At 44.0% G+C, this 23,766-nt stretch overlaps 1 protein-coding gene across 1 annotated transcript in view; it reads right to left on the minus strand.

The window, feature by feature from the left end:
• ERICH3 (glutamate rich 3) overlaps window positions 1-23,766 on the minus strand; it is a 155,319-nt gene that overhangs the window by 32,383 nt on the left and 99,170 nt on the right. The window contains exons 11-13 of the mRNA XM_030207719.1: window positions 21,203-21,445; window positions 16,600-16,698; window positions 9,291-9,779 (exon numbers count right to left, since the gene is read on the minus strand). Of these exons, the coding sequence (XP_030063579.1) occupies window positions 9,291-9,779; window positions 16,600-16,698; window positions 21,203-21,445 (831 nt within the window). The remainder of the gene's footprint in view (window positions 1-9,290; window positions 9,780-16,599; window positions 16,699-21,202; window positions 21,446-23,766) is intronic.

A 23,766-nucleotide genomic window follows, 5' to 3' on the forward strand; every position in this document is an offset into this window, starting at 1 on the left:
GTCAATCTTAAAACCTTTTTGTTTGATGCCTTCTGCTAATCCCCCTCCACTTCTACAAGCGACCACCTGGGCACCCCCCTCAGGAATGGAAGAACTCTCCTAATGTTTGTCCCCCTCCCCTCTTTTCTCTTTGAACAAATAGAGTTACACCCTTCTCTCACTAATTTTCATATTCACATTACTTCCCTGTTTTTCAGGATGAATATTGTAAGCCACTTAGATGGCACGTCCGAATGGCAGAATAGTAAATCTTAATAATCTTGAAAACTTGAAGCTTAGCGTGTGGCTATTAATACCAAAAATAGGAATGTCCTCATTTTACCCCAGGAGAAAAATGGCCTTAGCACGTGGGAATGACCCGCATAAGGGCCACTTTTTACCGTTTGGTAAAGGACCCCTAAGTTTGTTTTGGTGCAGAGAAGCAGGGGTGTTGCTAACTACTCAAAAGATCTAGGGTTTGAGCCTATAAGCTTCCTCCTCCCTTTCCATGAGATTTTCATAGTTAACTTATCGTCAGTTTCCCATTTTCCCTTCTTTACCCCTTAAAAAAAAAGAAAATATATATTAAATCACATAGGAGTCCTTTTATTAAGCTGCATTAGGCATAACATACACCTAATGTAGTAAAAATGGCCTGGTGCAATGTGTGCTAAAATGTAATGTTAGTTTTGCCATCTGTGCACACTAAGAATTTACTACTACTACATTATTCAGTCGTCATCGGTGAGCATATTTTAATCAGCTAGTTTAGCCCCCAATATTCAGTGCCGTGACATGTCTGGGCACCAGCACTAAATATTAGAGACTAAATGAGGGCAGACTGGCTACTGGAGCTTATGTAGGCCTGGCCAATATTCAGCCAGGGCCTACATAAGAAAGTTATGTGGGCCCCAGCTGAATATCAGGCCAGGACCTGCATTAAAAAAAATTTTCTTTTCCCCTTTCCCACCTTCTGACGAGGTCTGTAGCCTCCCTCCCAGGCCCCCCCCCCCCACAATGTACAGCAAGAACCACCCCCCAGGAGCCTACCTGACCTCCCTAGTGGTCCAGCGGGGCAGGAACGAACCTTTCTTGCTCCTGCTCTAGGGAAAACACATTTTTTTAATGCAGGTTCTGGCCTGATATTTAGCCCGGGGCCTGCATAAGATAAGTGGGTGAATTTAGGAAAGCTCTTGAGCTTACCTAAATTCACCCATGTGACAGAACAGTGTGTTTTAAGTTTGTAAACTGCCTAAATTAATTCTGAAGTGTATTTTTCTAGCTTGGGCAGCAGGTGGTGCATGTTTATACTTAAAGCTGTTACAGAGAACTGACCTCTTTCTTTCTTTAGTTAACACAGATAAAAGACTGCAGTGATGTAACCAGTTTTTTTTTCCAAATGTTGTTCTGGGCTCTGATTGGCCTGGAGTTTGAAATTACCCAGTAGTACTGGCTTTTGCCCCAGTTTCAGCCTGGGAGAAGAGAGAGAGAGAGAGAGCGAGAGAGAGAGAGAGAGAGTTCTTTGCTGAAGCCCTGCAAAAAACAGTTATATTTATTAACTGGTGAGCAGCTATATGTCCTGATCTCCCCAGGTACTTTTTAGAAAGTAAACAAATATTTAGTTAGCAGTATAATTGATCCATATTTCAGTTACCTGTTATTGTTTGCTGATTGCACTATTTTGTTCCACTGTTAGATATTTTTAAGACAATAAACAATTTAGTTTATTGCCTCTCTGTGTGGACTGATATAAAATCCTGGTGGTTTGTGTGTTGGGTCTGGGAGTGCTTTCTGGGACTGTGGGACCACTGGGAGTGTGCCCCCCAGTAACCTAGAAATCACTGGAGATAATTTTACAATGGGAGACTCGCCCAGAGATAGTTGAAACCCAGATGGTGGGAGGAGAGTGCTAGTGTAGAGCACAAACAGCAGATGCAGGCAGAACTGAGCTGTGCTGGGGATAGACTCTCTATTTGGCTGTGGGGTAACCCCAGGCAGGTGTCTAGGTGTTTCGTGACAGCCCACATAAGCCCCACCTTCTCCCCAGTGCTGCTTTAGTGCCACTGAATACCAGTAGCTGGGTGGCGACAGGTAATTTAAGCAGGCAGGAGAGGCTCCTGCTCGATTAAATTGCTTTGAATATTGGGACCATGGTATTTATTTTTTTGTATTTTTTTAAGGGGATGTGTCAGGTGCAGAGAATGGGCGTGGATCAGTGGCGTAGCCACAGGTGGGCTTGGGTGGGCATTTATGGCTCAGGCCCATCCAACAGGAGCACATGTTTAGTGGTAACTGGTGGGAATCCCAAGCTCCGCCAGCTGAAGATTCCCCTGATGGTAACAAAAACGCTACTCTCCATGACACCGGCACCTGCACATGCTCAGTTTTCAGTGCATTCCTGCTGCCAAGGTGGAAAGAAGCGTTTCCCCACCAGCTGAGATTTTTTTTTTGGAGGGGGGAAGAACACTTGGTGCCCAATTCTTGCCTCTTGCCTAGGCCCACCCAAAATCTGTTGTCTGGCTACGGCCCTGGCGTGGATGCACTAATGAGCTAGCTTGCTGACATTACCACCATGCTAACTGGTTAGAGTGTCCATTAACGTGGGAGCCCTTAACACCTCCTAGTTAGGAAGCACTATGTGCTTCCATGATAATATTTTTAAATGGTCTCATATGAATGTAAACATTAGCTCACAATCAGCAATGCAACAAACAGAAAAAAGCCCTTTATGATGGCCACACTAGAAATAGGCTTAACAAGTGGGAAAGGCCCACTGTGATAGCGTTATAGAACATTGCCCCCAACCCTTAAGAAGTGTCCCTCGGGTAGGCTGAGCCACCTTAAACCCACTAGTCCCACCCAGGGAGGAAGTGACATGAGAGTGGTGGAGCCAAAAGGACAGGAACCAGGGAGTATAAAAGGCAGGGCCAGAGTGGGGTTAAGGGGGCCCAGGGAAAGAAGTGGATCCCCCAATATATGCTTTCCTATGTCTAGCTACCGGGACCTTGCTGAGGTAAGTCAATCTTTCATTTGGATAATTTGTGAAACCTTGCTCTTGAGGTCTGGCAACCCTGAGAGCAAGAGAGGTACTCTATAGACTGTGGTTTAGGCCCTGTCAGCCACCGGCCCATGCCATGACTTTTCATTTGAACCTAAGAGACTTTCACCTTTGTTTTCCTGACCCTGTGAAGTAACAGGCCTCTGCTTTGGATTTAAAAAGTGCTCATCTTATTTTACAACCTTGTCCATTGTCATTTGAAGGCCCACCCTCAACCCCCGCTCACTGTATCACACCCACATAACTGTACACTAAGTCTAGCTTAGTAAATGAGCCCCACAATTGGACATCATGTTAAAAAAATTTTTAACTATACAAACCCTAGTGTCACCTCAGTACAATGAACACAAAAACCCCCCTGGTATAAGGTATATTGTGAAAACGATACAAGCACGCTCAGAACCTATAAAGCAAACCTGCCACATTGTACAGCAACAGTGAAAAGGCAGTACTACAAATAGTATACCAAACCCTAGAACATCAACCACCTACTGAAAAAAACCTTTACAGAAAATACACATTATCGGAATCCCTTGCCTCAGTCCTACACACAGAACACAGGCAGGCCCTAGCAAATACAGAATACCTAATAAATTACAAATGTACAGGCAAAAACTGAGATAAGAACCTTGAAAATACATGCATGCAGGGAAACAATGGAAAAAAGAAACAAATTCCTCTATACTGGTCAAAATACAAAGATATAAAAGCTGCATATTCTCAAAGCTGACATATTCCAATCACTAAATGTAAAAAAATAATGGTGGTAATATTCAGCCAGTGGTGATCAGCCTTTTTTTTTTTTTTAATGTTGGCTACAGCCAGATAAATTAGCTCTGGATATTCAGTACTGGGCTATGTGTGCGCCCTGGAACTGAATATCCAGAGCTAATTGAAAGGGCCCTGGCCGCCAGAGCTTATGCAAGTCCTGGCCAATATCGAGCCTGGGCCCATATAAGACAGTTATGCAGGCCCCAGCTGAATATTGGCCGGGACCCACATAAATATTTCAAAGGTTTGTCAGGGGCTACGGGCAACCGGGCAGTGCCCAAGGGCCCAGAGGCCCTACTAGTTGCCTGCCACTGCACACTAACCTCCCCCCCCCCCCCCCCCCCCCCCCGAGTCCTGGTGGTCTAGTGGTCACTGTCGCTATTCTCCCCGGCACCACTGTGTTTTAAAAATGGCTTCCGAGACATCCTGCAGCAGTCTCATGAGACTGTCAAGACCCATGAGACTACCTCAGGAAGTCTCAGCAGCCACTCTGAAAACATGGTACAGGGCAGAGTAGCGGCAGCAGGCAGGCAGGAAAGACTGGGGTTCTTTCCTGCCCCCAAAGAAGCCACTAGACCACCAGGGCCCTTTCAAGGTAGGAGTGGCGGTAGTGTCTGTATGTGTTTGGGGGGGGGGGGGGCATCAGCAGCGCAGGTGGTGTGGGGGGCCCAGAGTACTCTCACTGCCCAGGGACCCAGAGTACTCCAAGCCCTCTCCTGTCTCTGAAACAGCCCCAAATATTCCCTTCCCTCTCCCCCCAGCCCATGACATTCAGAACCTCCTTCCCCCAACCCCTAACCCCCATTCCTGGTCTGGAAAGGCCCCTGCCCTGGGCCTACCTTAGATCCCTGATGGTCCAGTGGAGGCAGCAAAAGAAAGCACAGCCATGGTAGGTCGACTTTGCATACTCACAGCAGCAAGTCCTACTCCCTCCAACATCATCTTCCTGTGCCAGGGTACAGCCTGCAACCACCAGTATGCAGAATTGGCCCTGTGATGACTGTGCTTTGCCACTGTTGCTGCTGATCTGAAGCAGCAGCAGGGGTGGTGATGAAAGTGAAGTGGGGCCGGTCCCAGTGTGCCTGCTACATGGCTTAAGAGGTGCACAGCTTAGAGGTAACATGCATTTACCCCTTTACTTTATGCCTTCTCCCTCTCACTGCTAGATTTTACCTCTTCCTTTCATTCACCAGTCCTCAAATTTCCCCCTTTCATCCCTCACCTACCTCTCATTTTCATTTCCCATCCACTTTCCAGCTCATCTTTCTGCTCTTTCACACCCTCCCCAGTTATCCCATTCCCTTCCTTTCACTTCTTGTTTATTCTCCTAACTTTTCACCCCTCTGTGTTTACTCCATTCACATACCCATGCCCTCCTGTTTCTGCTTTCTTGTTTAGCCCTAGTTTTTGTTTCACTTATTCTCTCCTGTGCTTCCAGCTGTCTTTTACTCTCTACCAGTCTCCCATTACCCCTCTTTCACCTCTTCTACAGACCCATTCCCGCCTTTTCACACCATTCACATGTCGATGCCTTTCCTTCACATTCCTTTCCATTCCCTCTCACCTACTCTCCAGGCCTTCATGTCCTCCATATCACATCTTACTCCCTGCTCCTATGCATCCTACCCCCATCTGACACTCATATCCTGATTTCAAATCTGTATTCCATCAAACACACCACAGTCATGATCCCCACCACCCTACTAATGAGTCCACCCAATTCCAGATTAATCTCCAATTTGCTCTACCCAACCGCAGGTCCCTGCTTCCCCTAATTCCCAAGTTTCAACTCTCCTATCCAGTCTCTATGCAATCACTGAGTGCTCACTTTCCCTACCCATCCCTAAGTCCACCATCTAATCTGGGAGCCCCCACTCTCCCTAACCAACCTGGGAATCCTTCCTCTTTCTTTCCCTACCTGCTAATCTGGGAGTCCTTGCTGTTCCCTTCTCCGTGTCCACCCAATCCCAATCTCACTCCCCTCTAAATCTAGGAGTTACCACTCTTCTATCCTATCCTTAAGTTAATATTCTTTCCAGAAGAGTCATGATATCCTCTCCTGCTTCTGCCCCTGTCCAGATTTGTTTCCCCTTCAGTATCATTCCCTATTCAAGACTATCTTCCACGTAATCCCTCCATTTTCATATCTGGGCCAGCACTTGGAAAAACTATGATTTTTCCCATCATGTTCCACTTCCTCATCATATCCTATTGCAACTGCCTAATTCATTCATCAACTTTATGAACCAAGAAACATTGTTCACAAAGCTCTGAGCAGTTTACAATTCTGCTGAATGAACTACATGGCAAAAAGAGAAGAACAGTAACCCCTGCAGTCAAATGGTCACAAGAAGTAGTAATGAGGAACCTGTATACCACAGGAAGAAACACATATTTTAAACCACTAGTCCAGACACAGAGGTAGAGGGCTAACGGGGAAAACAGGCCTGAACAAGGAATAGGGCTGATGCAGAGACAAGCAGGTTAGGGATCAGAGCTGAAGCGCATTTAAAAGTTCCAGTAAGCGTGAACCAGGATTTAGGGCACCATGAAACAGACTCCAGGTACAGGCCCCACCTGCCCATAGCTAATGACTTCCCTCCTGAGATATAATGGATTCTTCAGTTGCTGTATCTTGAAATATTACTAGAAATAACCTATACAGATTAAATAGAATCTGAAGCCAGGCATTTTACCTAAATACAAATATATACAATTTTATCATTATTAATTTTCCCATGATTCTTAAAAAAAGTGTGAAAATCCCAATGAAACATCTAGAGAGAGAGAGAGAGAGGAAAAAGGGATTTATGATTTATTAGTAGATGAAGTCCCTTTACCTGTTCTGCTGCTTAAGTACATTGTTAGGGTAATAATGTAAAATGTACAACCAAGAGAACATACCTTAGAAATGATGCTCTCTTAAAATATGTGGAAACAAAAAATACTCAAGGTCTTTTAAGTGACCAAAAGACTATTTCACTGAACTACTTTCACAAGTTTCTGAACACCATACTTACGTCTGTGTGATAACCCCTACACTTTTGTCTAATATTAAGAGGTTCTCTGAGTAGAGACCTCAAGCACTCAAAACCGCATTATTGCATTGTAAGTCTTGCAAAGAAAATGGCAGAGCATAGTTGATTCTTTTATTCTACACATTTTAAGCCAGGCTAACACATGCAAAGGTACTACAGTGTGTGAAAGCAATAAACATACATTCAAGTAAAGCAGGAATTAACACACAGTAACACCACAATACTACAGCAAGCCAGAAATAGAATTAAAGCAATAAACCACACAGCTTAAAACTCTACAGGGTAACACCATTAATGATGAATAGAAATAAAAGGCATGAAATAAAAAATATGTAGCTAGATTCACTAAAATGTGCTGCCATGTTTCTGCACCCTAACATGCATTAATGTGTGTTATTTACTGCGGGTCCCCCATTTTATGAATGGAGTTAGCGTGTGCTAACACAGCAGTGAACTTTAGTAAATTTAGCCCACTGGTTGACTTTGGCATTTCTTATTTATCTTCCGTGATGCAATTTTACGGGACTGTTGTGTTTTAGTACCACATTAAAATGGTATGGCAACAGCGGGTTAGTTGAAATTTTGATTCTTGCATTATTGTTTACAGTGATTTTAATTTTTGTTTTCAGAGAATGTAGAGAGTCCTCAACTGCTGGTGACATTTTATTATTTCAGATCCCACCCACATCTTTCTCTGCTCCTGTTATATAGATTGTTACTGATTTCCATGCTGATTTACCCAATTAGGCAGAGCAGACCTCATCTTCAATCAGACTCTGCCTATATCCCAACTCTGAGATTCTCAAGAGGCTTCATGCCTTGCAGGTGGCCCCACTATTAATTCAAAGACTATCCCTCCCTCGTCTGCTATTTTTCGGTCTTTGAGCTTCGAGGAGCAGGGATCGTGTATTGTGTGTGTCTGGGAGCACTACACTAAAAGCAATAACAATAACTTACTAAGTGGGTTCCTTTTACTGCATGGTCATGTGTGCCTGGGGTCTTTTTACCCGCTGCAGTAAAAAGGGCCTTGGCATTGTGGGAAAAACACACTTGCCTGCTAGAGCTGCTCCACAATGTACAGCACATTGCTGCAGTGCTTGAGAGTCCTCATCAAAAATACCAACTGACTTACCTACAGGATTTTAAATATAGTCCTTACAGGTATGCAGGACCCAATGCAAGGGCTAATGGTGATGGGGCTAATAGTGATCACAATCCAATCAAATTTATCATCACTAAAATAAAAACGTTAAAAAAAACTTCTTTTTAAAAAGGGCGACTATGATAAAATGAGGACATTTGTTTTAAATTTAAAAAAAAAAAAAAGAACAGATCTAACTGCTGACTACTACAAAATGATATACAATCTGTGTTCAGGCAGCATGATTTCAGAAAGTAAATGGATAAGCCATTTTAAACATGCACTTAAGCAAGACTTTTTGCAATTTTGCATTACTACATAGTAACATAGTAGATGACGGCAGAAAAAGACCTGCACGGTCCATCCAGTCTGCCCAACAAGATAAACTCATATGTGGTACTTTTTGTGTATACCCTACTTTGATTTGTACCTGTCCTCTTCAGGGCACAGACCGTATAAGTCTGCCCAGCACTATCCCCGCCTCCCAACCACCAGCCCCGCCTCCTACCACATGGACCTTGTATTCTGTTATCCAAGACCAGCTTGATGAAAGCTATGGAAATATTTGCCATGTTCTGCCCTATTGCCAACATTGAGTAGCCTCTTTAAGGACTAGATTTACTAAACTGTGCTAATGTGTTACTTTGCATTTAATATGCATTGATGCGATTAAAGTAACTAATAAATAGGCCCCACTGACAATCATGGGGCTTGCATCAATAATGTGCATTACAAACTTTAGTCCTAAGCATGCTCATTGGAGATTAATCTGATCTCAGCAGCAGATAATGCAAATATCAAACTATGAACAATATAATTCCAACATCTTCAAGGTCAGAAGGTCAGAAATCTGATACATGTCATATGGATGGCGATAAAGATCACCACTCTGTTTTAGAGGTTAGGTATTTTGGTGGACATGGAAGGTCTTATCGTCAAATGAGTTTTCTCACCTTGTGCTTCAGGGAAAACATTTTGAGGCCAAGGCCCATAATAACCTGCATCTGGAAATCTGAGCACAGCCAGTAACAGAAAATAAAGAAGAATTACCAAAGCCTTACATCAGATCATATTAAATAAATTACAGTTTTGCAAAGTGGAAGTAAAGCTGCAAATTGAAGATCAATTACTGTTTTTATTTGGCATGCAAAAAGCAGACACCAAATGTTTCTACAACTGCATTTCCCGTGTGGTTTTGAATTGCAGCTACAATAACATTTTACAATTTATTGAAAGAAGGTAAAGAAAAAAAAATCAGAACAACATGCATGGATAACACATTTCTACAGATTTCTATACTCACCACTTCTATCATCAACCTCAAAGGACTCCTGTATTTTTATACCCTCTAGCTCATATTCTCTTTCAGTTCTGTCCTCCTCAGTGGGAATAAGAGTATTTTCCTCTCCTTTATCCACTGTACCATTTTCTATCAACCTTAGATTATAAGTTTCCCCTCTGGTTCCATCTGACCCCAGCTGCCACTCCCGAAGATCCTTCATCGGCACATCTTCAACCAACATCGTTTTTTCTGTGGTTACCTCAGGTTCCTCTTCTTCTATACTGTCTGAATCCTGTCTTTGTGAGTTTTCATCTGTCGATTCCATGCTATTAATCTGGGCTTCTCTTTCTGCATCACTACATAACTCAGGCTGCTTTTCATAGTCTTTGTGTGTTGCTTTGTTGGACGTCCCTTTGGCGTTGTCTTCCAGGTTCTCCACTTCAGACTCATCACCACTGGTGCTACTATATAATGTACTGCAGGATGAAGAGGTTGATCTTTTCTTCCTATCTACAAATATTAAAAATAAATTCACTACCTTATTTTCTGGTAAGCATATTTATATATTATTTTGTTTTGTTTGTTATTTTGCACAAATTGTAGAGTCATATCACATTTCAGATTACAGGAAGTATCTGTAAATACTATGCAGACTTTTGCAAAATGGATTATATGACAGTCTATGATAAGAGTGCTAGGCTGTAAGTCACTCCAGCACAGCGTAACACTTATGCTATAGTGAAAGTTTATCCCGGACCTTTATAATAAAATACAGTAATATTTTGCAGTTACGGTGTGGGAAATTACAGCACAGAGACTGTAAAGGCTCTATGTTAACAGTAGGGGGTGATCTCAGCATCTGCTCATGTAATTACTGCAGAAGAAAAGTATTAACTGCATGGTAAAAACAGTGACAGATAACAAAGATGCACTAACTGCCTCCTGCTGGACTGCATGGAAAGGGGGAGGAGACATGGCTACAGGGTTGCCAAGAGGGGGGGGGGGGCAAAATTCCACGGGACCAGCCTTCAAGGGGGGTCCCAGCACTGGCAAGCTTCTTCTTGCCTGTCTGCTTCTGGGTCTCACTGCTCCTGTGTGCCAGGACCCAGATGACTGTACTAACACAATAACCAGGGTTACCTGGGTTATCGCGTTAATGCAATCATCCAGGTCATAGCACACAGGAGCAGGAGACGACAGACCATGGGAGGAGCAGCCAGACACAGGAAGGGGTTGAGCGGGAGCAGTGGCCTGAATGTAAAGGGTGGCCCAAGGGGGGGGGGGGCAGTCAGTGGTCCTTCCCCAGGCCTGGCTGTGTCTCTCGGTGGCCCTGTGTGGCTACACAGACCTCAATGCCTTGCTCTTTTCCGCGTTGTGTAGGCAGTAAACTGCACTTAGCAGGCTTTCACTTGTCCTTTCCCCTCCACTCCTACGGCACAGCTATTCCCTGTCCCCTCTCCCTTCCTCTCCTCCCCTATGGTGCAGGAACTCTATGTTCCCCCCTCCTCTTCCCCCATATGGCCCAGCAGCTGTGTCTATTATTGCCCCCCCCCCCCAAAAAAAAAAGAAAATTGCAGCTTCGACGTTCAGCAGGGCAGCAGCTCAGAGGGTAAGGCAGCCTGGCAGTAAGAGATGCATCTACACAACCTGGGAAGGAGCAGGGCATTGGGACCTGTGTAGCTACATCTTCTGCTGCCAGAAGTCTCATGAGACTGCTGCTAACTGCAGTAGTCTTGCAAGATTACCGCGGGAACTTGAGGCAGCCATTTTAGCTATGGAGACTGGACAGGCTGGAGCGTAGGAGGATCACCACTGGACCACCGGGGCAGTAAAGTAGGCCCAGGGAGGGAGCCTACGGTGGGTCCAGTACGGGGGTGTTCGTCTTACAAGGAGGGAGAGTGTTTACAGTTTTGGGGGGGGGGGGGGCTGAGTCGACCACAGCAGGACACCTCGGAAATAGGAAGGGGATAGTAGTGTTGGTTATCGGGTAGGGTGGGGACTCAAATATAAACAGAGACCCTAAAGTATATATAGTATGTGTATTTTTGCAGTTTACTGAATTGCTTCATTTTTTTCTGACTAGTGTAAAAATCTACCCTTTTCATTTCGTATCAGTGAATTCTTACAGCACATTATGCTTTCCTGACAGAAGATTGAAAAATAAAGTATTTTGGATGCCCAGGTGTACATATGGGAACTCAATCATTAGTCAGATTACCTTTGCTGTTAATTTCATCTGCAAACAAAAACCGCTGGCCTCCCTTTGCGTATTTTTCAGATGAGGAGTTTTGAAAGCACTATTTATATTCCCTTCAGTCACAGCAAGCAGTTGTCATCCAAACTGGTGCTGACCACTTTTATAGATATCTAGATGGACAACGTGCAGCAGCCCTCAGCCTAACTGCCATTAAACACATAACAGCTGTCCATTAGAGTTTATGAAAGTCAAGGGAAAGTCAATGGAACTTTTAACATAATGAGAATGGATGCCGTTCTCTCAAAATTCAAAATGTCCGCCTCTCATTTCAGGACTACTGCCTTCTCTTTCTGTGAGAATATCAGCCAGCTTCATTTCCAAACTCTATACCTCCTGTGCTTTCATTAATCATCAAGCAGACTGCTTTCATTTAGCTAGAAAGTTGATTTCTCACACAAAACAGAGAAGCAAAAAACCCACTTGCTGGATAATACCTACATAAAAAAAAAAGACACATACCCCCACAAATACATGTACTTACAAGAAATTTCTTAAACAATATTTCTTGTGTGCAGGAAATCCCCCCCCCCCCCACACACACACAAATATGGGCATATACAACAGAAGAGTAGCCATACTGGGTCAGACCAATGGTCTATCTAGCCCAGTATCCTGTTTTCAACAGTAACCAATACAGGTCACAAGTACCTGGCAGAAACTCAAATCGTGGGAACATTCAATGCTACAAATCCCAGCTTATTAACCTAGGCACGTCCCAAGGGCTCTGCAGGTGGTGCAACTGCACAGGACACAAGGGACATGGGGGATGCAAAAATCGCTCCTCATCATCGCCCTTCCAGTGACTGTGGCGTAGTGGGTGAGGTGGGGGCATTTTGCACAGGGCACAATTCGTATGTAATGATCTCAAGGTGGCCAAACAGGTAGAAAAGGTGATGGTGACAGCTAGGATGCCTGGGTGCAGAGGAGAGGAGTGGCCAGCAAGAAAAAGGAGGTGATAATAAGTCTCTGGTGAGACCTAATTTAGAGTACAGTACTGTGTACAGCTCTGGAAACCACACCTTCTAAAAAGATATAAACAGGATGGAGTTGGTCCAGAGGGCGGCTACTAAAATGGTCAGTGGTCTTTGTCATAAAATGTATGGGGGACAGACTAAGATCTCAATCCTCCCGATAGTCAAAGCTATTTAACTGGCCAGACACGGCCACTCGCCAGTTAAATAGCATATTGACACCTAACCACAGATATTCAGTGGAATATAACCGGTTAGGGTTAGCAGCTAGCCACTAACTGGCTATATCAGGCAACATAGCCAGTTAGGCGCCGATATTCAGAGCTTAACCATCTATGTTCAGTGGTGAAAACAGGCCACATAAATAGCAGGCCTGTCTTTAACTGCTAAAAGGTTAACCAGTTAGCGCTGATTATCAACTTAACTGGTTAACTTTTTAGAGGTTAAAAAACCTTGGATATTGAATGCCAGTCACCGGAAATGGCCCGGCATTGAATATCCGGGTTTAACACCGGCAACAGACAGCAAAAGCACTTCCCATCACCAGCTGAATATTGGGCCCAATATGTATACTTTGGAAGAAAGGTAGGGAGGGGAGATATGATAGAAACCTTTAAATAGCTCCATAGTATAAATACACAGGAGGTGAGTTTCTTTCAATGGAAAGGAGGCTCTAGAATGAGGGAGTATAAGATGAAATAAAAGGAGACGGACTCAGGAGTAACCTAAGGAAGTACTTCACCAAAAGCGTGGTGAATTCATGGAACAGCTTCCTGGCGATCAAGACTCTTATCAGAATTCAAGCAAGCTTGGGACAAGTACGTAGTAAAATGAAGGCAGATAAAGGCCATATGGCCTACGTAGTTTGCCCACCCATGCCATCTACCATCCCTTCCTCTCCCTAAGACATCCTATGTTTCTATGTAATTCTGGCTCAGGATGCTCCTGGATTAACCCAACATGGCTGTGTTTTGGATGACTCCTCTCATCAACAGTAATTAATGCTCGCCTCCGTACAGGCCCACAATTCTAAAACAATGTCCAAAGACTTAGCAGATTAGAATACCCTAAATTTAGGGCTTCTATTCTTAAGTGTTTATGAATTTAATACTTCTGTGTCTATTTCCAGCTAATCAGTTTTATTGGTGTTTTTATGGTACGGATGCCTTGCGGTATCAAATATATACATTTGTGCAGCTGAAGAGTTGTTGGCACAGTAAATGCACAAGCAGAGAATTCAGGATTCAAGGAAGGCAAGGGGTGGAGGGGGGAGAGTACTAGAGAAAGTTACTTTTTTCTGGTGTTTATCCATAAACACCTAGAGCCCCATTAACTAAGATGCGCTAGTGTCTTTAGCGTGTGCTAAAAATTTGCACGTGCTAACCATGTAGACACGCATAGGAATATTATGGGCACTCGCAAAAATGCTAACGCACCTGTAGCGTTTCTTGGTAAACAGGCCCCTAGTTTACTTTTTCTTTCATCTAAAATTAGTAGCCTCACCTATATGCCAGAAACCTATTACTAGAAATATTTTATTTGTTTTTATGAAACTTTCACTATTTGTATACTAAAATAAATCTGATATCAATATAGCTATTGGAGTTTGTATATAATTTAAGAAATTCCTTGTAGTAAGTTTATTTGTGGGTTGAAGTGGATTCCTCAACATTGCCTGAACCCAGCACTTCTTACCACAGTGGAAGGTTTGATAAAATGCTTACGTGGAATGTATTAAGTCATCATGTGTTATGAATACCAGGCCATTCAGCTGTGGGTATTTCTGCAACCAATTACTGGCAAACAAAACCACATTCACAAAAGATACGTGGATGACAAACAGAAAGGAGCAAGGAAGGCTGCTTAGTCTCTAATCAGTTTTAACTAGATGTTTTGATATGCATTATAAACAGCAACAAAAGAGGGGTGGAGAGAAAAGAAGTCAAGTGATGTGCAATCCAGAAGCAGCCTTTATTAGGATTGACAGGACATGGTCACCATGTTTCAGCTAGACAGCCTGCATCAGGAGTCTATTGAGATGGAAAGAGTTGAATAAATGATAAAAACACATATTCACAGAAAAGGTAGAACACTGGAATGCAAAGACAATTCAAGTATGACAGAAAGCTATTTCGGCAGTAATCTTAGCGTGACAGCTGTGGATTTCCCTTCTTTTGGAGTTTGATATGCAATATACCACTTAGCAAATATTTCAATAGTGTACATAAATAACATTGGGCCTCGTGTACTGTTCCTCCTCCATGGACAAAGAACGAGAAAGAAACCTTAGTAAATCAGGCCCATTTGTCTGGAATTTATACATACACACCTGTGGTTTAGCTAAATTTCATGATAAGTACATGGAGGGAGACAGAGAGCTGAACCAACTCAAGAGGGAGGCAGGCCCAGGGAAAAATCAAATCTGCCCTAGCCCCTTCCCCAGCACCATCCTCCCCCTAGTTGGGACCTTCTTGGTACCCCTCCTCCTTCCTTCAGGATAGCAGCACTTCTGAATCTGCTATATTGACCCTGAAATCGAACTTCAACACAGGCAGATGATGGCATATTGGCCAGTCCACTGGAAACTGCTGACACATTGGGCTCCTGAAAACATGGGGCCGTTTAGAGACAGCCACAAACAAATCTGTAATATAAGTGCTTTTGTGATGGCACCTTCAGTTTGAGTCACACTGTTCACATTTGCGATAATCAAAATGACTATATTAGCACACAATCTGTACCATTAACCAAAGCAAATTAGGAAGCCTTATACTAAGCCATTTCCCAGCACCATATTAAAGAAATCAATATAATTGGCATGAATTTTTGAGAAAGATGTTTAAAAAAGAATTTTGGCAAAGCTTGTGTAGACAAACAAAAAGATATCCACAGGCTGGAAAATATAGCAAGTTGCATACCTTGTTCCCAGGTGATCTTGAAATTTGGTAAATTAAAAGCAGCTGAAAGTGTCCACCTTACCTGTCACCTCAAGCTAATTAGTGTCTGAATTATTATCTTGATGAGGCAGGATTGCTGGAAAGCGCTAAAACAAACAGAGCCTCCTCAATGACTTTTGTGTTGCCCCCAGTGGCGTGCCTATGGGGGGGGGGGCGGTCCGCCCCGGGTGCACGCCGTTGGGGGGGTGCCGCGCGCCTGTCCACTACGTTCGTTCTGTGCTCCCTCTGCCCCGGAACAGGTTACTTCCTGTTCTGGGGCAGAGGGAGCATGGAAGCGAATGAAGCGGACAGGCACGCGGCCCCCCCCCCCCAGCGGCGTGCACCCGGGGGAGGGGGTTCCTTCGCCGGGGGGGGGGGGGTGTCTTTTCACCGGGGGGGGGGGGGTCGCACTGCACCCGGGGGGGGGGGGGCGCATCGGCGATCCGCCCGGGTGTCAGCCCCCCTAGGAACGCCACTGGTTGCCCCTATGTATCTCTAAATCATAACCATATTCCTGTGGACAAATGCGTTCAAACGAGCACAACTTAATCCAATCTAATATGCAGCATGCTCTTTATTCAGAAGCACCACTGATCAAACCTCATGCAATGGAATCCTAGATGATCACTGATTTTCTGAGTTACCTAATTTAGGGGTCCTTTTACCAAAGGCACTCTGAAAAATGGCCTGCGGTACTGTAGACGCATGTTTTGGGCATGCGCAGAATCATTTTTCAGCGTAGCAGTAAAAAAATGCCTTTTTAACATTTTTGCCGAAAATGGACGTGGGGCAAAACGAAAATTGCCGCGCATCCATTTTGGGTCTGAGACCTTACCGTCAGCCATTCACCTAGCGGTGAAGTCTCATGTAGTAACTGGGCGGTAAAGACCTTCGCGTGTCAAATGCCACTTGGCACGCGTCTGATACGTGGGTCTGAAAATAAAAATTATTTTGCGGATGTGCGTATCGGATGCATGCCAAAAATGAAATTACCACAACAGCCACATGATAGGTGGGCAGTAACTCTATTTTGGCAGTCATTGGGCACACGTAGACGCTTACGCGGCTTAGTAAAAGGGCCCCTTATTCTTTCACCACAGTTGAACAAATCAAAAATCAAGTCTCTGATTATTGCAGTGGATTTGGTGCACACATGCTTTTCAAACCTGATTTCTTTTTCTGATGAGTTTTTAGCTTTCTATAATAATATCTTTGGATCTTTCTTGCAGCTATAACTTTCGCTCCATCAGTTGCTTTACCGTTGCCTAATCCATATAGAAATACAAATAGAGGAGGTGAAAGGACCATATGGAAACTTACTTTACAAAATGAGCATAGATGTGTGCTGGGTGGGGGTCTATTTTCAGCCTTACACAGATCTGATTTTCAACCCCCCCCCCCTCCCCAAACACACAGTTTCTTTTGAAAATCTTACAATTCTTGGTGTAGTGAATGTTTTACAAGGTATAAATTTGCATGTGGAAAGCAGGCAGGGTAAAACAATGAGGTGAGGGATTTCAAAATGAAATTCCTGCAAATACTGCTGGAGGCCTGTCCTATAGAGCTGTCATTTGATGTCAAATCTTCAGGCAGGCTGATCCAGTCCTGTTTTACTCCACTACATCCATAGACTAGAAGCATTGCTCTTCTCAAGGAAAGCAATGGGTAAATGAGAATTACGATCTATTCAAGGAATGGAGTAAAACCAGTAGTGGATTAACATCTTCTGAAAATACGGAGCAAGTTGGCATACCTACTGGCTTTTTCTGGGCCCGTGAGGAAAAAGCATGAAAACTGTGAAAATCTGCAGGCTAGTTCCTACATGGAGGGAGGAGGAATGGTAATTTTCATCAAGCAAACATTATCCCCCCCCCCCCCCCATTCTACAACCTGGCACCTATTAGGTACCAACCCTCAGATTCTATATAGCGCGCCTAATGCTCTGTGCTGAAATTCTATAACCACACGCGTAACTTAATTGGCTTAACAAGCTAATCAGAACTGATAACAGGTCATAATGAGCACTAATTGACAAATAATTCGAATTTACGTGTACAACTTGCTAAACGTACTTTGTAACGCACTGCACCTAAATTCTAATGTGCGTAACCAAAAAGGGGCGTGGTTATGGGTGGGGCATTCCAAAATTTTACGCATATTGTTACAGAATATGCCCCCCGTGTGCCTAAATCCATGTGACTGTATTTACGCCACGTTTCCCTTGGTGTTAACGGATGCACATAGTTTTAAGGGCTGTGATAGCAACTAAGCGTATTCTATATACCGTGCTTAAAGCCACTTACAGAATATGCTTAGGTTGAAATTTATTCCGTGCGGAGTTTTTAGGCACCATATTTAGAATCTGGCCCAAAATGCGTGCACGGTTTCTAGAACAGTAGCATTTACAAATGTCACAGGTGGCAATAATTGGCGTTTATGCGCATAAGTGCTGGGCACTATTCTATAACGTACATGCCACAGTCACCTAGCATGTAACTGCAAGGGGCGTGTACACATGGGCAGACCAACAGCAGGGCGGCTGAGAGACTGGGCCAGGCCCGGGGCAAGGCCGCCCCCAGGGCCCCACCCCCGAGGTCGCCGCTGCTCCCCCCCCTGAGGCCACCGTGCCGCCGCACCCCTCCGTCCACTACCAGGCTGGGCGCCCTGCATTGAAATCACAGCACTCTCACCTCCGAAAGTGCTGCAGGCAGCAGCAGATCGCCTCCCTTCGGGCCTCCTTCCCTCCCTGCGTCCCGCCCTCGCGGAAGTTACATCAGACGAGGGCGGGACACAGGGAGGGAAGGAGGAGGCCTGAAGGGAGGTGATGTGCTGTTGCCTGTAGCGCTTTCACACGGAGGTGAGAGGCGCTGTGATTTCAATGCAGGAGGCCCGGCCCAGTGGCGGATGGAGGGGGGCGGCGCCTTGGGAATTTTGTCCCCCCTGCCCCCCCTCTCGGCAGCACTGACCAACAGCATGTAGCTAAGTGATGCATGTAACGTCTAGAATGCCATCAGTTGCATGTCTTGCATGCTGCACTTAAGCACATCAGCTTATAGCAGCTGCTGCCATAAGTTGGTGCACCTATATTTTGGCACACCAAAGTGGCTTTGCTAGTATTCTATAATGGTTTAGGAGTGCCCAGAAGCCATTATGGAACTGGCGTCCAGGGCTATATTCTAGAAATGGCATTGAAAAAATTGCAGAGCGCTGTTCTATAAGTCGTGCCTAAAGGCAGACATGGTTTATAGAATAGAGCTTAAGTCTCGGGGGGGGGGGGGGGGTCATGCTTAAATTTAGGCGCGTCCATTTGCATCAACAAAAACGTGGTACAAATTGACCATGCCTAAATTTAGGCATGGAGCCCCCTTATTCTATAATTGCGCACATAACCAAAAACCACACCCATGATCCACCCCAAACCGTCTATGATCCTCCCATTTCCATACCCCCTTTTTCAGGACATGTGTAAAATTTAGGCATGGATCACGCACCTAAATTTACACACATACATCTTAACTGATTCCAATCAGCAACAATAAAAGCATGTTAAAAAGCCAATTATTGGCGCTAATTGGCTAATTATTCAATTAAGATGACCTTGCCTAAATTTGCAATCACAACTGAAAAGTGTCCTTTATAGAATTAGAGGGTGGGTGTGACCAATTGTGGCACCTACATTTTGAGGGCAATTTGATAAAATGATGCCTGGTAGGACCCTATTCCTATTAAAGGAAAGTAGACACCTATGTCCCTTTTAGAATATTAACCTAAGGTCCTTTTACTAATGCACGACAAAAAATGGCCTGCACTGGTGTAGGTGCATGTATTGGACATACGCTGGTTCATTTTTCAGCGCGCCTGGATAAAAGGCCTTTGTTTTGTGGACGAAAATGGATGTAAACATAGTAGATGACGGCAGAAAAATTAAAACCAGTGCGTGTCCATTTTTGGCCTGAGACCTTGACTTAGCAATTAAGCTCTCACACGTTAACCAGGCAGTCACTGTCAGCGCGTGTACACTGCCGATTATCGCCACGACGAAGAAAATATTTTCTGCTGTGCATTTTGGACATACGTCAAAAATAGAATTACCGCCCGGGGCACACAGTAGCTGGGCGGTAGTTCCAATCTGATGTGCGTTAGACACGTGTAGGCACCTACACACCTTAGTAAAAGGACCCCCTGACCAGGTATATGCATGCTTAAAAGTTAGGTACAAGCATGTATGCCAGCTATAGAGTTAATTGCTGCAGATATGTGCTTAACTTGCAGTATTCTATAAGTTACACACATAACTTTGAGCCCTGCTCAAGCACTACTCACCTGTATATCCCCCTTGCAAATATGTGTTCATTAAATTAGGCAGGTATTAACAGAATAGCACAAGCAGAATTTTGGCAGTTATGTGCATATATATGTGTGTGTGTGTGTGTAAATGTCATTATTCTAAACAATTACACTCAAACTGGTATGTAAATGTGAGCATGTATAATATGCACTTAGAAGTTCGTTTTATAAGTGTTCCAATGTTGCATTCTATAACAGCATCTGGGCGCCCAGATTCCATCATAGAATGCAGCGTAACCCAGTATCAGTGTACCCATATGTATGCACCATGGTTGCACCAGCCATAGATCTGGAATAACTGTGTCGAGTCAATGTGACAAGGGCATGCTTTACTTACAGTATTCTGTAAATCAGGAGTGTACGTGGAAGTCCCGCCCATGGCTGCACCCCTTTGCACTTACACACCATGTCAATAGCTGACACTTACCCGCAACCGTGCTGGGTTTCTGTACACATGTGCAAGTGGTGTGTAAATGCAGGAGACCATTTATAGAACTGCCCTTTAAATGAAAAGGTGTTTTCTGGGGGGGGAGGCACACACATTAGGGACAGCTGTTTCAGATGAAATGTCATCTGCCAAAAAATACTGCACACTCTTGTGCAAAGACCATGCACTGGAGAGGAATTTGCCCGTGCTCCACCCATGTATACACCTCCCTGCAGTGCAATAAGGCACTACGTTATCGAGTAATGTCTAGTGCATATTACCTGCAGAGAGTGCACGTTCTAGATAACATTTATTCTGGATTAAAAACAAAAAAAATGACACAAAATACACACAGATATACTCAAATTCACATACACCTACTCTGCCTTATCATGGTTTATGTTTTATTTAAAACTTTTTATACCCCCTTAATCGATAGCGCAGTTTTCCAATAATTGTACACTGCATTGACTTGATCGATAGTCAAGTCAGTGCAGTGTACAATTATTGGAAAAGCCACGAATAAATCATACTTGCTATGTGCAACACACACACACTCAGGGTTGCCGAAAGGGTGGAGCAAGAGGGTAAAATTTCCCAGGTCCGGCCTCCAAGGGGGGACCGGGCCTGGCGTTGGCATGCTTCTTCCTGCCTGCTTCCAGGTCTGTCCTCTCCTGCGTGCCGACGCCCACGACCCGGATGATTACATTAACGCAATATCGCGCTAATGCAATCATGCAGGTCCTGACTCCCGACGCACAGGAGAACTGGAGCAGGAGAGGACACGGAGAGAGAGCAGCACAGCAGAGGCAGAAGGGGGCGGCAGCACGAGGGGGCACACACACACACGAGGCAGTCCAGTCCTGCCCCAGGCCCAGCTGTGTCTGTCAGCGGCCCTGCACACACGGTATACATAGACAGGGCTGACCCTTTACAGTACATTATGATTAATCAATTTTATTTCTATTAAAAGTAGAATAAGAAAATAAATTAACCTTGTTTATCTTCCTGCTCGGATTCACTATCAGAGTATCTGTCACTCTTGTCTTTCTCGCTAACGTCAGATGCCTCCGATGCTCTCTGTGACAAGATTTTACTTTCCGTTTTTTGGTCCAAACCATCTTTTTCATCACCAGAGACGAGATCTGACATTCCATCCCTTTGTTCGTCAACCTGTCCTCTATCATCAGTTTTCTCATCTAGCTTTTCTTCATATGCTTCAAAATCTTCCTCATATTCTTAAAGAAAAAAGAGAGAAAAACATTCTACAATACATAATGCTAGATTTGAAATAACAGTAACTTGTTTTTGGGTCATCAGTTTCTTACACACCACAGGTTGGTTTGTCCTCCATTGATAAAGGATACACCTTGCAGTGCGTACACATATGCTATGCTGATGTAAAAACGAGTCTAGACTATGCGTATACTAGCTTGGTAAATAGTTTGATTGGGACATTAGAGATTATAGTGGCGTGGAGGAGTAGCCTAGTGGTTAAAGCACCAGTCTCGACATCCACAGGGGGCCGGCTAAATTTGGTCGCATCTATTTAGGCTACCTTTTACTTGGTGTAAATAACGACACCTAAATTAGGTGCAGATTGGATGTATTCTATAATAATGTGCATAGATTTTAGAAATGTGTACGCCCTGCCCATGGCCACACCCCCTTTTCAACTATGCAACTTAGAATTTAGATTGTTCCTGATCTTGGGCAAGTCAGTTAACTCTCCATTGCCTCGGGTACAAAATTAGATTGTGAGCTCATCAAGGACAGAGGAAATACCCAGTGTACCGGAATATAACTCACCTTGAACTACTACTGATAAAGGTGTGAGCAAAATCTAAATAAATAAAATACCGAACTTCTACATCTTTTCATTCTTGTTAAAAATATACAGATATACAGTGTGACATACTGGCCATTCAAATTTACAAGGTAATTTTATAAAAAATACAAAAAAAAAGTTTTTAAAAAAGCCTTTTGCTAATTGCATGGTCATGTATGCCTGTATAAGAAAATGTTTCATTCAATGTGGAAACTTAAACATGTAAAACCTTTCTTCTCGAGGGAAATTTTCCATAATCTAATACAATCAATGGTACAAAGCCACGCTGACTATTGCAATGGAATCTATGCGGGATGTAAAGAACAACTCATAAAGAAACTCCAGACAGCCCAAAACACAGCAGCCAGGTTGATATTTGGTAAAACACGATTCCAAAGTGTCACACTCCTCCGTGAAAAACTGCACTGGCTTCCAATCAAAGAACATATCACCTTCAAAACCTGCACCCTGGTCCACAAAATCATCTACAGTGAAGTCCAAGGTTACATGACTGACTGACTTAATTGATCTCCCAACCAGAAATCGAACCAGTTCATCTCGGACTTACCTGAATCTCCACTACCCAATTTGCAAAGGACTCAAATACAAAACAACCTATGCGTCCAACTTCTCCTACATAAGCACACGACTATGGAACGCACTGCCAAAAGCTGTGAAAACAATCTACGGCCATCTAAACTTCAGGAAATCACTAAAGACCTACCTGTTCGGAAAGGCATACCCTACCGACCCAACATAAATGCCTCAACTCTGCAACACATCAATACCAACAATCGTATTGGACATTATCTACCCCTTCCTATCTTCAACTCATAATGTGCCAGAATCTTACCTACCCTATTGACCCTAACACAGTGTTTTTTTTGTAGAAAAAAAGGTGCCGGTACACATTATGAGCGGGGTCACCACATATGGCTCCACCCCTATGATAGCCACACCCTTATTCCAGCTATGGCGCATATAAACAGACATCATTGAAAATATACTAGTATAGGAGAAAAACAATAACTTGTGATTTTTTTTTCATTATAAATCATTTCTGTAAGATGTTACAGCTCCAGTACACCCAGTGCAAAGTAAGACAACAGATGTAAATTCTCAAATTGGACAAATTCCAAACACTAAAATAAAAATAAAATGATTTTTTCTACCTTTGTCGTCTGGTGACTGTTTTCTATCCATACTGGTCCAAGTGTCTGATTCTGCTGCTCTCTATCTGTTCTCTTAACTCTGTTTCCAGGGCTTCCTTTCCATTTATTTCTTTACTTTCCTCCTTTATTCTTCCATGTACAGCATTTCTCCTCTCTCCCCGCCAACCCCTCCATCCATCCATGTCCAGCAGTTCTCCTCTATCTCCTGCTCTGCTCTCCTCTCCATCCATTTCCAGCATTTCTCCTTCCTCTCCTGCCATCTCATCCATGTGCATCTCCTTCCTATCGTCCCTCCCCTCCATCCATGTCCAGCATGTCTCCTCTCTCACCTGCCCTCCACTCCCATGTCCAGTGATTCTCCTCTCTCCCCTGCCCTCCCCTCCTCTCCAAGTCCAGCAATTCTCTCTTCCCTGCCTTCCCCTTCCATCCATGTCCAGCAATTCTCTATTCTCCTCTCTCCCCTGCCCAGCAATTCTCCATTCTCCTCTCTCCCCTGCCCTGCCATCCCATCCAATCCATGTCCAGAATGATTCTCCTCTCTCCCCTCCCCTCCATGTCC

The sequence above is a fragment of the Microcaecilia unicolor genome, chromosome 6 (assembly GCF_901765095.1).
Source record: "Microcaecilia unicolor chromosome 6, aMicUni1.1, whole genome shotgun sequence".
Taxonomy (NCBI): domain Eukaryota; kingdom Metazoa; phylum Chordata; class Amphibia; order Gymnophiona; family Siphonopidae; genus Microcaecilia; species Microcaecilia unicolor.